General features: G+C 43.9%; 1 protein-coding gene across 1 annotated transcript; it reads left to right on the top strand.

Annotated features, from left to right (window-relative positions):
- The first annotated feature begins 2771 nt into the window (after positions 1-2771).
- LOC143281288 (uncharacterized) lies at positions 2772-16698 on the top strand. Its single transcript, XM_076586424.1, has 6 exons — positions 2772-3392; positions 4764-5032; positions 10788-11008; positions 11963-12127; positions 12849-12924; positions 13775-16698. Exons 1-6 carry the CDS (start codon positions 3323-3325, stop codon positions 13895-13897), a joined length of 924 nt encoding a protein of 307 aa, XP_076442539.1. The 5' UTR covers positions 2772-3322; the 3' UTR covers positions 13898-16698.
- The last annotated feature ends 278 nt before the right edge of the window (positions 16699-16976 follow it).

Raw genomic sequence — 16976 nt, 5'->3', positions numbered from 1 at the left:
TTTTTTTTCTTCCTTTTTTTAGGGGGTGCGGGGGTCATGGGGGGGGGGGGGTTGACTGTGTGACTTTCAGAATGCGTCTGAACGCATACTGCACACCATAGTGTTTGAACGTTTAACTGAACACTTGGGTTTCATATCAATACGTTGTTTGATCAGCAGGTCGGTGCAGGAAAGAAACAACATTGATTTCGTTCACGCACTGGATACAGTGACGGTTCTCTCTCTCTCTCTCTCTCTCTGTCTCTCTCTGTTAGGTTTGTACATGCAAACAAACTGAATGATGGTGATTATTACTGTTATTATTATTATTCTTGTTATTAATTTCAACTCATTTTACATTTTGTTGGTTATTTGTCATTGTTACTGTTATCTTTGTTGTGGTTGATTAGCAGCTATTATTACTGTTGAATATGGCGAAGATGCCATTTTGTGATTAAGCCTCTGTGTCCTTTTTGTATCATTGTTACTCTTATTTGGTATAGTTCTTATTGATGATGAAGAGGATGTCATGTGCTTATCTATTAATGTATATCGATGGGTTTCTTTTAATTTCTTGAGATATCACACACACACACACACACACACACACACACACACACACAACACACACACACACACACACACACGCACACACTTTTATCCGTGTTCTTTCGTTATATTCGTTATGATTATGTTGTTTCGCTCAATGTATGATTATTTTGAGAAGTTGGATCTTCATTCCCTAATTAATCACTAATTCATTCACTCACTCGTTTTTTGGTAATTTATTCTCGTACACACCCATGGCCAGATATTCAAAGTTAATAACAGAATCATAGTTATTATTGTTGCACTTCCGTTCATATGGTGTATATGTGGGGCTTTTGTTGTTGTTATTATTCAGTTTGTACTCTTCTTGTCTGTGACAAACGAAGTGTGCTGTAATTTTTTTCCAGTGTTTTTGCCTTGGAGTGCTCTTAGTATTCTGGTTTGTGTGTTTATGTGCACTTCATTCATATGTAAAGTAAAAAGAGCCAGTTCTGCCTCTGTGTGTGTGTGTGTGTGTGTGTGCGCGCGCGCGCGTGTGTGTGTTTGTGTGCTTTATTCTGTGTCGTGTTCTTGTGTGACAGTATCAATTTACTTGTGAAACGCATAGTCACAGGACATATATATGTATATATATCTCTGTTAGAATTGTGTGCTGTAGAAATGTGGATGCGCTTCAAATAGATTTTAAAAAATCGTTATAATTCTCGTTGTTGTTATTATTAAACGATTTTTTTACTATTCAAAATCTGGTGTTCTTTGTAAAGATCTTTGTTGTTGTGTTTGTTCTTGTATGATCTCTGCATATTTTCTTACAGTCTCTCTTTCATATCGCTCGCTCAATCGATTGGTGGATAATTTCTTCGCTCTGTCTGTGGCTGTCATATTCGCCTCTCTCATAATTGGTGAGCACATTCACGCACGCTCGCGCGCCAGGGGACACACACACACTAACGCGCGCTCGAGCCTGAGCCATCGCTCACAGGCTCTCTCTCTCTCTCTCTCTCTCTCTCTCTCTCTCTCTCTCACACACACACACACACACACACACTCACACACACACACACACACACACACACACACACACACCTTGACACGCCAAAGCGTGCGTACTTACACACACACACACACACACACACACACAGTATAAATAATATTCAACAACCGGAATCTATCAATCAATCAAATACATTCAGTAATTTATTCAGATTAAGACAAATTCGGGCATTATCAAACAGGATAAAGCTGAACGCTTTTATAACAAAGTTCAGCAGAGATGTTAAACGCATATGTGGAGAATCTGTTTCTAGAAAACACATACTCTTGGAATGTCAGAGTCTGAAATCATTTTTACCAAACTTCTCGGAAAATTCTTTTGAATGTATTTTTGAGAATTTCAAGATGCTATCTGCTATTGCAGAAGGTTTGCTGCATAGTCCAATTGGACATTTGTTATAGTTGTTACAGTTGTTTGATGTTAGCGTTTCCTTCTATATTGTGCCTATGTCTCCCGTTTTTTAATGTTTTATTTTTTCCAATGCTCTGTATCTTTCCCCACCACACACACACACACACACACACACACACACACACACATATGCGCACACACACACACATACACACACACCATTTTTCACCCTCTGCCCAATACCGTTCCCTCCACCAGGCCCCGCCCTCCACCCTCCCTGCCCCCCCCCCCCCCCCCGTCTAATATCACTTAAAGTGGAAGACGTTAAACTGAAGACTACTACCACTACAGTAGCCGGCATACGCCCACATTGGCTACAATCGCACGATTTACACATTTCGCACGTGCGCACGTAGCTTACACACAAAACACATGCGTGTACACTTTCTCACAAACATACATAAACGCGCGCACTTTGTACGTAGGCGCTCGCTTTAAACTAAGAATCAAGGAAATGTCTCGTTAATTTATTGCGAACATTGATGTGACAGTGACGTTTCCATCCAAAGGTCACCGAACTGAGTAAATCGAACACTTTTCAACGAACAAGCAAGAAAACAAAACACTCCCACACAGACACCCACCCACCCATCTCTCCCCCCCTCTCGCCCCCCCTCACCCCCCCCCCCCCCCCCCCCCCCCCCCCCCCCCGTCCCCTTCCACCCCTCCCCCCCACACACACAAAAGAAGAAGAACCTGGGTGGATACAGATTTTCACGAAGAAAACACAAAACGCACGACAACCAGCGAGACTAGAAAAGGGAGAAGCAGACGACACTTCTCTGCGCCGCGGTGTCCTCGCTTTGACATTGTAGTAATGTGGGAGGAGACGTGTGTCATGAGGGAACAGAAAAACAAAAGCTTGGGTCCTGTGGTAGTTTCCAGGAAGCCAAAGCCAGAAACGCGGTTCAGAACCATGAGGTGGTTTTCCGAATAATTTTAAGCAAAACCCAGAAGACATTCCTACAACTTGAGTTCATTCTTGTCAGAAGGGAGCAGAACTGATTGTCAAGATTTCAGAAGACGTGTTGACGATTTTGTCTCCACGTATCTAAAGAGTGTCTAGAAGTTTACACACACAGAGCTCCTTTTACAATTGGTTCGTCGAAAACGAAAACAAAAAACATTTGAGTTTGCTGTTTTAGCATCGCTTCCACGTCAAGTCTGCTCTGTGACAGAAATAGGTGGAAAGCGAATGAGTTTAACAAAAATAGTTCGTGACTGGCGTGTGTTAGCATTCGACGGCATAGGACTCAAGGAAGTATTGCGTGTGTTTGCATCATATTCACATCGTTGTTAAAAGTGTCAGCAAAAGACGTGGCGACAACGATGGACATATTACAGCACTATCCTTTTCCTGACAGTACATTCAGTGTCTTTGATCGTCTGCCTGAGCAACGTGAGTGCATTTTCTTATTGGTTCTTCACAAAAATTGTTCAGTTCTGTTTTATTATGCTTTGGCTGTTAATATGGCGTTCAGATGAGCACGCACGAACACAGGTTTTTCAATGTTTGAATGAGTGTATGCGTTCGTTTGTGTGTGTGTGTGTGTGTGTGTGTGTGTGTTCAATCTTTTAAATGATTTTCCAACAAAAAGCTTACAAACTTTGCGTGTTGCTTTTGTTCAGGAATTGTTGACTGTCTAAACTGTTTAGAAAGAAAAAGAAACGAATGTTTAGAGTTCAAAACTTCAAGTTTACTTTTATTCACCGTTTGTTTATTGTGTAACTCATCCATTTCCATGTCTGTGATGTAATCGTTTAGTTTGAGCAACTCCGTCAAAACAGCCCACGTTGGAGGAACGCCGTAATGACCTGTTCGATCTGATTCACACACACGCACACACATACACGCACACACACGCGCGCGCGCTCTTACAAACTGCGTTGGTGACAGCGCCACGCCCAACCAAACTGGTAATCACGAAGGGCAGGCAGTACAGGGAGTGTCTGTTGAAGAATGCCAAGGAGACGGTTGTGAGAAATTTTCCGCTGCGGACCTTTTTAGGCGAAATGGAATTTTACAATGGAGCTGTTGATTTGTGACAGGACATATTGACACAATGTTTGTCTTGTGGTAATGTCTGAATGAGAGTGTGAGAGTGCCGTGCGACTCAGTTGTTACGTCAGCTATGTGTATATTGTGTTTATATATTTTATAACACAATAGATGCATGTTTATATATATGTACACATATACACACACACATGCACACACACACACACATATGTGTGTGTGTGTGTGTGTGTGCGTTTGTGATGTCGTCCCCCCTCACACACACACACACACACACACACACACACACACACACACACACACACACACACACACACACACATATATATATATATATATATAGAGAGAGAGAGAGAGAGAGAGAGATACACGCGCGCGCACACACACACGCACACACACAGACACGAGCGCGCGCGCACACACACATACGCATGCACACGCGATTGTTGTCATCAGGCATTTTATTAATCTCATGGCAGTAGTGGTAATAGTACTGCTGTTATTGCTGCATATGTATGTCTTTCGAGCGGTAATAATACTTCAATTTTACGTCTTTCCACTTAGAGTGATATTAGAAGGGGAGAGGTATATGGTGTGTGTGTGTGTGTGTGTGTTCAAACGCGCGCGCGTGCGCGTGTGTGTATGTATGTGATCGCGCGCGCGCGCGCGTGTATGTGTGTGTAGTACATGAAACGAAATTCGTATTAGACCTTTATATAAAATATAAACATTTATTCCCTTTTTTATTTCTAGAAAAATATCTCACAAGACCACCCCCACCACCTCTGCCACCACCGCCACCGCCTCCGCCAACAGTGACGTCAGCGATAACAAGACAGCAGGAGCAGCATCAACAGCAGCCAGAAGAACGGCAATGGCGACAAGATGAAGAAGCAGGGGGTGAGGTGGGCATGTGTCAGCTGGTGGACCTGGCCCATAACTTCCTGCTGAGGCGGGCAGTGGGGTACGGGCTGATCGTCTTGTCCAGTCTCTTCGTCCTCATTCCGATGGGAGTTCTGCAGGCGAGTGTCGCGACCTATGGGAGACTCTCTCTATATGTGTGTGTGTCTGCCTTTCGGTCAGTCAGACTGTCTCTGTCTGTTTGTCTGTCTGTCTCTCTCTCAGTCTCTCTCTGTACCGCACTCTCTCTTTCTCTCTCACTTCTTCCCCCGCCCTCCTTCTTTCTCTGCCTTTGACTATGTATGTGTGAGATGTACAGGAGACTCCCTGACTGTCTGTATCTTCTTCTCACCCTCTCTGTCCCTTTGTGTTTGCATCTGTCTCTCTCTTCGACTGTGTCTCTGTCTGTCTGTCTCTCTCACTCTCTCTCTCTTTGGAGGGAGATGGGGTATTACATCTGGCTGTTGCTGGCGCCAACCCACAGTGATGTGTGCTGGAGATACCCTGATGACTACATAAAAGATCAATAACAGACAAGTAAATCTTTGCATGCATTGTTGCCCACCCCTTTTTATCATGCTTAAAACAAATCTCTTAGAAAGGTTTCATCGGGAAGCATTCCCATTTCCATTCATGTATAGAGAGAGGGATATGGACAAACAGACAGACAGACAGACAGAAACCATACAGAAGGAGTTCGATATGATTGGGAGAGGGCTTGAGAGCAAAGGCGTAGTTTCTCCGACAGACATTGTCCTGCACGATACCAACCTTTAACTTGAACAGTCCAACAAATGAACACCGCAAAGCGGGGGTCTCCTCTGGTAAGTGTTCCGGCAGTGGTGGCTGGCACTGTGTACATTGCTGTCACTAGGATTGCAGCGTTTCAGGGCTGGGTATGGTTTTGTTTAGGGGGCGCAGAAGAAGAAAAAAACAACATAAAAAAACCTAAAATAAAAACAGCAACAGAAACAGCGTGGGCGTACACTAATTGAAGCGTAGGCGATGCTAAGACAGACAGAGACAGACAGACAGGCAGAAAGGAGGAGGAGGATCAGGTAAAAAGGGAGGGGGTGCAAGGCAGATGGAGAGAGAGAGAGGTGTGGAGTGTGCACCAGTGTTATTTCCATCTCTCTTATAGACTTCTGTCTGTCTGTCTCTCTCTCTTCCCCCCTCTCTCTCTCTCACTCTCTCATTCTCTCTCTCTCTGTATCTTTCTGGGTGTCATTCTTTGTTTCTGTCTGCAGTGTCTGTCTCTTTCTCTCAGATTCTTTGTCTCCGTCTCTGTCTGTCTGTCTTTCTCACTCTGCACCCCCCACACCCCCCACTCTCTCTGTCTCTGTCCGCCCCTCTCTGTGTCTCTGTCTCTCTATCTCTCAGCGCCTTTCGCGAATGCTACATTGTCTGGAAGCTCTTTACCCGCTCCCTGGAAACTGTACATAGCCAATAGATTGATCCGCTTAGCCGAGTGTGCACCAGGACATTTGGTTCGTTCGACTAATAGCTCCTTGTCACAAAAGATGTGGGTGATGCGACCCCGTTTTCGTGACGAAGATGAAACTGAATATCTGTGTTTTTGTGACTGACTGTGTTTGTGTTTCTTTCTCTCTTTTTTCTTTGTATGTCTGTCTGTCTGTATGTCTGTCTCTCTCTGACCTCTACTTCTTTGTGTATATAGATACACACACACACACACACACACACACAAGCGTCTCTGTCTCCGTTTGTGTTTGTATGTCCAATCATGCAAGTGCATGTGCATGCTTGTTTGCGCAGGCTCGCTTATGAGAAAGGAATGCACATGAAGAATACAAAGCCAGTGGTAATAACAAGGAAAAAAGGAAAGCAGTCAACGTGAGAAAGAAAGGAAAAATAAAAAATAAAAAAGGAAAGGGAAAGAGAAGCACACCGGATGATCAACTTGGTTTACCCAGGGCGTATTGCTGCACTTCCAAGACTGCACACACAATGTGTTGACATTGACAACAGATCCAGTTGCTGGCATTGAAAGAGGCAGACAGACAGACGGACAGAGAGCGGGAAAGAGAGAAAGAGAGGCGAATTGAAAGAGTGACATTGTAGCGGGAGTTTGAGGCAAAGAGAGAGAGAGAGAGAGATGTTGACACTGACAACAGGGTCAGTTGATGATATTCACACACACACACACACACACACACACACACACACACACACACACACACACACACACACACTCGCGCGCGCGCGCGATGGCGTTGAGGGAGAGAGAGAGTGAGGATGAAGAAGAAGAGATGTGTTTACTTTTCGTGAGACACCAAGCTTTCTGCGGGCTGCCCACCCTCTTCGCAAACACAACAGCTCAGTCACTGCTGAAGTTCACCGCAATATGCACAAGAAAGAAAGAAAGAAAAGAATCCATTTTCGCCCCGCTGCCTTCTGTTTATTTTGCCTGTTGGCTTGGCATTGTCAATGGTGATGTCTTGCTTGAGAAGATGACGAGAAACATTCAGCGTACAGACATAGATATAGAACTACGTCGTTTCGTCAGATTTAAGTTTACTGCCTACGCCCTATTCGCAGCCACAGCAGCTTAAAGTTCAGTGCGTTGTGCGTGTTGGCTTGTTATTGTCGCTGATGACGACTTCCTTGAGAACACGTGCACACCTCTACGTGCGCGCTTGTAAGGGCGCGCGCATGTACACACACACACACACACACACACACACACACTCACTCACTCACTCACTCACTCACTCACTCACACACACACACACACACACACACACACACACACACACACACACACACACACAAGAGTGAGACGCATCTACGTCGCACTCATTCACCCACTCACTCGCAAGCACGCGCTCACACGCAAACCACTCGCAAAAGTAATCTGAACCTTTTTCTCATCTCTCACCTTTTGTCTATCTGTTTGTCTTGTCTGTCTGTCTGTCTGTCTGTCTGTCTTTCGCTCTCTCTCTCTCTCTCGCTGGTGTGTGCACGCGCGTGTGGACATATGTGTATCTGTCTAGTTCTCTGTCTCTGTCTGTCTGTCACTGTCTCTGTCTGTCTGTCTCTCTCTCTCTGTCTCTGTCTGTCTGTCTGTCTGTCTGTCTCTCTCTCTTTCTCTCTGTGGTTCTTGATGTTGCACACCCACTCACTCGCAAGCACGCGCTCACACGCAACCCACTCGCAGAAGTTTCTGTTTTTTTTTCTCTCACCTTTGTATGTCTTGTCTGTCTGTCTGTCTGCGCGTGTGTGTATATGTGTGTTTGTCTTGTTTTGTCTCTTTCTCAAACACACACACACTCTAACTCTAACTCTCTCGCTCTCTCGCTCTCTCTCTCGCTGTGCCCCTCCTGCTCTCCTCTCTGTCTCTGTTCCCCCCTGCCACCCCCCCTCCACACACACACACACACACACACACCCTCCCGTGGTGTGCACGCGCGTTTGTGTATATTAAGTGTGTCTGTCTAGTTCTCTCTCTCTCTCTCTCTCTCTCTCTCTCTCTCTCTCTCTCTCTCTCTCTGTGGCTCTTGATGTTGCACACGCACGCAGACTGTCACCCCGCCATCACAGCTGACCTTTCCTTTCCCCGTTTTAAAAACTCTATTCTCCTTCAGTCTGACATTTTATAACAATATCTGCCAGGAACTTCTTTTTTTTATGCTTCACGTACTGACGCAATGCCTTTGCAATTAAGCATATTTGCGCACGCGCGCGTACACACACGCATACACAGACACACGCACGCGCGCATGACAAACGCGACATAACATAACAAGCAAGACTTATAAGCATAATTACAGTCAACATTGGCCAGGTCATAGATATCTTACTGAAAAGTATCTCGTACTGACAATTCGGAAGCCTGTCAAGGATTAACGTTGAATGATTTTTCGGCCAGTGAACAGAACTAATTCTGTTGTTTGTTTGTTTTCTATTTTGTTCTATTTTATTTCTTTTTTTTTAGTAAGTAGTTTGATTATTGATTAGGTTAGGTATGGGTAATTTCGAACAGCTTATAATTCCGGACGATACGTATACCGCCCCACTTCGAAGCGTTCTTAACGGTTGCAATTCACAATTTAACGTCTGCTTCGACCTTTTTCTGATACTTTGATGAATATCCATTTCCAAGAACCAGTCAAACATCAGCTATTTCTGGCTATATCTGCGCTCTTTCTTCTCTTCGCGCACCACTGCCGACCAAAGTTTCAAACATGCTCTCAGAATCCGAAAATCAATAGAAACAAGTCGTAGACTTGAATGTTGACACAGTTTAAAATAGTTGATTTGATCGGATATGTTGAATGAATGCGCATTGCCATTGCAAGGAGAATTTAAGAAAGCATACTGGTGACAAATCAGAGTTTCAGTTTTGTAAAGGCATCTGCAAACTAGTGTCGTTTGCAATCAGACAATAGGATATTTTGACGTGAGTCTATTTGCGAACGATGCTGCCCAGCTACTGAGCACTCTCAAAAGGGTGTGTTTGTGTGCGATGTGGGGTGTTTGTGTTTAAATATCTGTTTGTGTGCATTTGTGATCAAAACCAATACAACAGTCTGGTGCGATGTTCCAATGATAGGTTATGTCTAATGAGTTCAAGACCTGCTTCTTTTTTAATTGTCTACACGTACCCAAAGCAGTCGTTCGCAGTTAGACTTGCCCGTTGGCATTTACCCTCAGGCACCCCTGCCATTTCAAATGTCGACAAAACGTTGAAAAGAATGAGCAGACGAACTTTTCCAGGTGCAATCAGTTGGAGAAAGTCTTCGAAAACAAAAGAATACGTTTGACTATCGTACGACATGCTATCTTTACAGTACACACGTTGAGCTGGTCGCTTCGACTGGATCGTTCGTAGTTACCCATACCTACCCTATTCATTTTGTTCAGTGTATTTTCGTGATTGGTTTGTTCACTGTATTTCTTTGTTTATTGTTTACATTATTTGCACTTATGTGGTTCGTTGTTTCCCACTGTCGCTTTATTGTTTAAGTTGTTTTACTTGACTTAAATTGGTGTATTCTTTTATTTGTATGTTGGGTTACTACCTACGCCAAGGAGGATGTGCCTTCACTCCGAGTTGGTTGGATGTTTGCTTGTCCGTCAGCAGTGTGATAAAAAAAAATTGAGGACGGATTTTCCTGACAGTTGGTGAAAGTGTCGGATGTGGGCTTGTAAACAATCATTCAGATTTGGCGGTGATCAGGATTTGTCCGGATCCAGGGAATTTTTCAAAGCATTTCCCATCATTGTGAGAGCAAAAAGTAACGAGCGTTGTCTCTCGTGAGAAACATGGACGGATATATATGAATCTTTTGGGGAATGAAAAGGCAAGGGATAAAGATAAGGTCAGATAGATTTGGGTGGATGGTTCCTTACTGGAAACGGACCCAGAAAATTTGATAGTTCGGCAATAGTGGTACTTTCACTGACCATGATATCAGAAAGCTGTTCCAGCAGTACTTTCATTCTTGGTCTTTACCACATGTGTAGTATTGGACAAATAGCTGTTCCAGCAGTACTTTCATTGTTGGTCCTATCCACGTGTGTAGTATTGGGCAAATAGCTGTTCGACTTTGACGGGCGAACGCGCTTCACAGATTGCTCTGTGTAGTTCTTTACTATTTTGTTCCTTCACCATCGGCTTATTTTTTACTCCAAAATGTAATTTTCCTCTCACTTCTCTTCGAGTGTCCTTATCCGAAAAAGAAAGTGGCGCTGCACTGTAGCGACGCGCTCTCCTTTGGAGAGCAGCCCGAATTTCACACAGAGAAAATCTATTGTGACAAATATGACATACAAGACAAGACAAGACGGCACAGCACAGCACAGCACAACAACACAACACAACACAATATTGTAATTTACATGTGTTGTTTTCAGACCAAGTTTGGCAGGGAGTGCCTGCTGTACTCCGATGTCGTGTACGAGTATTTCCGGTCTCCTGGGGGCCGACCCGACAGCGTGCTGTTCCGGGTGCGGTTCGGGCCGCAGTCAATGTGTCAGTACACGGTGGCCGTGTCGGCTCTTTTCTCGCTCATCTTCTCCCTCGTCGTGGGCGCCGTATACGCTGTCTTCTTCCAGAGAGAGAGAGCCAGCAAAGAGTGAGTATGGGGACAGAGTGTTCGCAAAGAAATGCCGGGGATACGTGTTTGCAGGACGCGTGATACGGGAGTTTCAGTTTCAGTTTCAGTTTCGGTTTCTCCATGAGGCGTCACTGCGTTCGGACAAGTCCATACACGCTACACCACATCTGCTTGGCAAGACAGATGCCTGACCAGCAGCATAGCCCAACGCGCTAAGTCAGGCCTTGAGTGCGTTTTTATTTGTGTACCTGTCAGGGTGGATTCCTTCTACAGAATTTTGCCAGAGGACAACACTCTCGTTGTCATGGGTTCTTTTTCAATGCGCCAAGTACGTGCTGCACATGGGACCTCGGTTCATCATCTCATCCGAACGACTAGACGCTCAGTTCGATTTTCCAGTGAAACTTGGGAGATAGGGCGTGGTACGGAATTTATTGAGGATGGGCTTCGGTTTGTTTTGAATGACACAAAAATAACAAAACTCGAAACAGACTAATACTAAGTAAATGCCAATCACGTTCATTAATGTATAGTTATTGTAATTCACTATGTGTTGGGAAGGGAAAAAACACACTTAAGTAAATCAATGAAACATGTAAAGTGTAACATTTCGTTATACGTGGAGCACTATTTTTTTTTTTAAACCACCTTTTTTTTTAATATGCATTTTCGGTGTGTTATTGTGCTTTCTTCTTTTTCGGTTTTTGTTTAGTTTTGTGTTTTTTTTCCTCGTATGAAACGATTTGGACTGTTGGTTTGATTGAAGCTATACATCTTGAAATTGAATCCTAAACACCAACACCACTTAAAGAGGTAAATGGTTTAAAATCTTCGACATCTGTGAAAATAGAAATCGTTTGGAACGAATACTATCAGTTAATCTCCTCATCCCCCCTCCATCCCCACTCCCATCCCCCGCCAGCCCCCACCCCCTACCCCCTGCTTATCCTCCTTGCCTCTGACGCTGTGCAGAGCGTCCGCGGTTCTGACGGGTCAGGGGGTGATGGTGGCTCAGGGGGTGGTGGAGGTGGTGGTGGCAGTGCTGATGCTGGTGTCCGCGTGCACCGTCAGCCACGGCTTCGCTTCCCTGTGTGGGGGTGTCACAGACACCGGCATTGCCATCTTCCAGGTTCCCAGGTTCGTTTCCCGCCCCCCCCCCCCCACCCTCCCACACACCTCTATCTCTCTCTGTCTTCTTCTGTCTCTCACCTCTCTCTCTGTCTCTATCTCTGTATGTCTCTCTTTCTCTCTCTTTGTCTCTCTCTCTCTCTCAGAAACAGAAAAGAATTCTGTTCTCTCTCTCTTACTGCCCCCTCTACCCTCCTCTCTCTCTCAATCTGTCCATGTCTGTCTGATGTAACTGAATCTCTGTGTTTCTGTGACTGTCTGCGTGTCTATCTTTGCTTTTGGCCGTTTATCGTTCTTTTCTTCTCTTGAAATATGAATTTGATTGAATGCGTCTTAGATGACATTTTCTTTCTTTGTTCCTTATGTTCTTTTGTTGTGTCTATTAATCCTTGAGGATTTCATGACAATAAATGAGGTCGAGTCGAGTCGAAACAGACAGACAGACACACACACACACACACACACACACACACACACACACACACACACACACACACACACAATCACACACACACACACACACACACACACACACACACACAGGACAATAAATGAAGTCGAATCGAGTCTCACACACACACACACACACACACACACACACACACATGACAATAAATGAAGTCGAGTCGAGTCACACACACACACACACACACACACACACACACACACACAGGTTTGGAGCGGGAGAGAATGAATCTTATCAACAACCTTTATGTTTCTTACCAAACAGATGCTCTGAGGCTCAGCGGTACAACTGGCGTGGTTTTGACGCAAGCAACTTCGTCGTCTGTCTTGCTGTTGCAACTGTAAGCAAATGTCACGCGACGCGCACATGCAAAAATTATAAATATACATCGATGTTGTAATCCTTAATAGATGTTTACATTACAAAGTGAAAATGCATATCGAAGAACATACTTTATAAATAATATTTTTGACACATTTATATTTAAACTGATGTTTTGATGTAACTTTTTTTTCTCTCCGAAAAAATGGAGCTGAAAGACACGAACAACTGCATAGAAAATAATTGGGAGGGGGGGGGGGAGGTTTGATTTTTACAACAGTATTTATTCTTTCTCCCTCTTTGTAATCCGTTTTGGACTATTCTTTGCTCCGTAACCCCTCCCGCCCCCCCTCCAACCACCGCCACCGCCTTCTCTTCAACAAGTGGGCTTTGTTCATGGCTGTTTTTACCCCCGACATGAAGGCATTACATTCCATTTTCGGGGATGTGCATACTGGGTATGTTCGTTTATCCTGTTTCATTCTTTCTTTTTATGTCTTTTGTATCGTTTGTTGTTTTATTCATCAGTCAGAGAGAACGTAGAGGTGTTGGTGATCCAAATGGCCAAAATTTGAAATAGATTGAGGAAAGGGGGAATATTTTGTTAGATTTTAAAAAAAAGAAGAAGAAGAAAACAAACAAAAGGGCATAGGAATGGGATGAAGTTCGGGGATGAAAGACAATTGAATTCTTGTAATTGTTTGGGAGAGAGGAAGTAGCAAAGACTGAAGAGTTACGAACTTGCAGAGAGAGAGAGAGAGAGAGAGAGAGAATTCTTGCTTCCGAGGTAGTGAAGAGAAGAAGAGGGAGAGAACTAGTCCATTGACTGACCTGATCTGACATGACCAGACCTGACCCCCGTGTTTCAGGCTGGCTGCTGGTTGCAGTTCACCCTGTGGTCACTGCAGGCGGCCTTGGAACTGCGGGAAATCTGGAGACTGCACATCCTGCCTTCCCTACCGGACTGGGTGAAAGATCCTGACAGTGAATGAACTCCTGCATGTCTATCTCATGCATGCTCCTGGCGTTCGTCGTCTCATCTGTAGCCTGTTGCTGATTCTGTGTGTGTGTGTGTGTGTGTGTGTGTGTGTGAGAATCAACATTTCACGTGGAAAGTCGGGGGTGTATTATGTGATATTTTTCACCCATGCTCGCATCAAAAATAACTTCGATATGTAAATTTTGGTATTCTCGAGGGAGTGGGTTTAAGAACGAAACAGTTAGTAGCTGATGTTGTTTGGTTTGTGAAATATTTATTCAGCACGTGTAATTATTTATTGTATAACTGTCAGTCGGTTCTTATGAGTAAGAACGCTGAAGTATATAGCTAACTGCGTAAACTTCAAAGTTGGGCTGCTAAGTTCACGATTACGACAATTCTTATGTTAATTTCATTAAAAAAAAATAATGATAACAACATGAATAATTAGTATATATATAGCACTGAATCTTATGCAAAGACAAAACAAAGCGCTTTCAAACCAGCCATTCACACGCATGCATAACTCTTAACTTGAGAAACTGAAGACAAAGAAGAGGCAGGAGAAGAAGGTTTTCTTGGAAAAAGGTGGATTTTAAGACCAGACTTAAAAGAGTTGAGTGCGGAGACCTGATGAAGCGAAAGAGGAAGTTCATTCCAAAAGCAAGGTCCATAGACAGATAATTGAAAGGCGGCCGACATTGGGGTGTTTGAATCTTGGTATGCGTAGACAGATTGGGACCGAAGCTGATCGTAGAGAGCGAGATGGAGTGTAGAGGTGAAGGCAGCCACAGAGATAGGAAGGGGCAGATTTGTAAACACATTTATAATATTTGCATTTGTATTTTTTTTTATCACAACAGATTTCTTTGTGTGAAATTTGGACTGTTCTCTCCAGGAAGAGCGCGTGCAGTTTTTATATTTGTTTTTTCCTATCGAAGTGGATTTTTCTACAGAATGTTGCCAGGAACCGTTTTGTTGCCGTGGGTTCTTTTACACGCGCTCAGTGCATGCTGCACACGGGACCTCGGTTTATCGTCTCAACCGAATGACTAGCGTCTAGACCACCACTCAAGGTCTAGTGGAGGGGGAGGAGATATCGGCGGCTGAGCCGTGATTCGAACCTGCGCGCTGAGATTTTCTCGCTTCCGAGGCGGACGCGTTACCTCAAGGCCATCACTCCACAATATAGAGTTCTGATCTTGTACTTTATTCTGTGGGAGACCAGGAGCTAATGGAGATGTTGCAAAGAGGAGTGATGTGCTCAGATCTTTTCTTACTGAGGACGAGTCGGGCAGCAGTTTTGTATGCACTAAAGGGACTGAATGTTTGAAGCAGGCAAACCAGACAATAGAGAGTTACAGTAGTGAAGGCGAGAGAGGATGAGAGAAACGACAAGTCCAGATGTTGCACGGTGACAGATATTTCCGAATGGAACTGATACGCCGCAATTGACAATAGCAGGATTGACAGGTCTGACTTATATTTTTTGCATGGACAGTGTGTTGTCAAGGACAACGCCAAGGTTCCTGACTGAGCTGGAAAGAGGGATGGATGTACTGCCAAGTTTGGTTGTGCCAGTTGTGATGGAATAAAGACTTTCAATTCAGATGATGTTTGCTTCGGTCTTGTCCGCGTTCAGTTGTAATTTATTTAGAGTCATCTAGTTTTTAATGTCTAAGAAGCAGTCGGACGTTTCTTGCAAGAGCGAGGACAAATTTTCAGGGGTATCACTTTTCTTAAGTTGAGTGTCATCAGCATAAGAATGATGACCGACATTGTGGCGGTTGATAATTTCAGCGAGATGAGCAGTGTACAGTGTGAAGAACACAGGGCTTAAAACAGATCCCTGTGGGACTCCGTGTTCAACTTTAACGGGTTCAGACTGACAATTATCAACTTTGACAGACTGGAATCTGCCGGTTTGATATGATATGCAAACAGTTCCAAAGTTCACTGAATAAGCGTGCCACTTACCAGCGAAGTGGGACTTTGCACCTTTGGTCAATGTATACATAAAGTTAATAAATAATTTGGTTGTTAACAATCAGCCATCACTGGACTTCAGGAAATCACTCCTGTTGAAATGGGAACGCCACTGAATTGTGAGTGGTTTCTCCAGGCCAAATTTGTACCATGGGGGCAGTTCACTGCCTGCTGACAAATCAAGCGAGTACATAGGGGGTGAAACTCGAGTCATTCAAGCATATAAATGGTTCTCTCCTTTCGAAGTCAAATTGACCCAGTTGCTTTCTCACCCTAAATCCCCACCACCTCCCCATACTTTAGCGTTTTTGTAAAGTTTTAATGATGAAGAGTTTTACCTGCACTTGTTTTCCTCCACGATCATGTAAAAAAAAAATATATATATATATATATATGTGTGTGTGTGTGTGTGTTTTACAAACCGTTTAGTTTTTTGGGGTCTTTTGGTGTGTTTTTTTCGGGGGGTGGGTGGGGGTTGGGATTTGTTTTAACGAGTCGAACTCCAACAGTTTGTAGTATGGAGATGAATACAGATACAGACAGACAAGAAGTCAACAACGTTAATTTCAATGCTCCATATCCTTGTTATTTTGTCACGTGCATTGATTGCATTGTTTCAGTTATAGTTTGAACATGTCAGCTCGATTTTTTCCCATCCCATGCAAAGATGCTCACGTACACATCCGCGCGGGCGCGCGCGCGCACACACACACACAGATCCGAATGCGCATAGCCCACTCACACATGCTCACGCAGGCAGTTCATGCAAAGTATGATAATAGATTACATGCGACCATTTGACATGGGACGAAATAAATATTCATCTTGTTATTTTGTCATGTGCATTGATTGCATGTTTCAGTGAGAGTTTGCGCATATCGGCTTTTTTTTTTTCATCTCATGCGAAGGCCGCGCTTCGTACACACACACACACACACACACGCACGCGCGCGCAACCCACTCATTCATACTCGTGAGGCAGTTCATAAAAAGATAATAAATTGCATGCAGCCAGATAAAGTAAATCTCTATCTTGTTTTGTCATGAGCATTGACTGCATGTTTCATTGAGAGTTTCAGCATGTCAGTTTGATTTTTTTTTAATTC

Source organism: Babylonia areolata, chromosome 4 (genome assembly GCF_041734735.1).
Source record: "Babylonia areolata isolate BAREFJ2019XMU chromosome 4, ASM4173473v1, whole genome shotgun sequence".
Classification (NCBI taxonomy): Eukaryota; Metazoa; Mollusca; class Gastropoda; order Neogastropoda; family Buccinidae; genus Babylonia; species Babylonia areolata.
The sequence above is the reverse complement of the archived record's forward strand: the minus strand, read 5'-3'. Positions and strand labels throughout refer to the sequence as shown.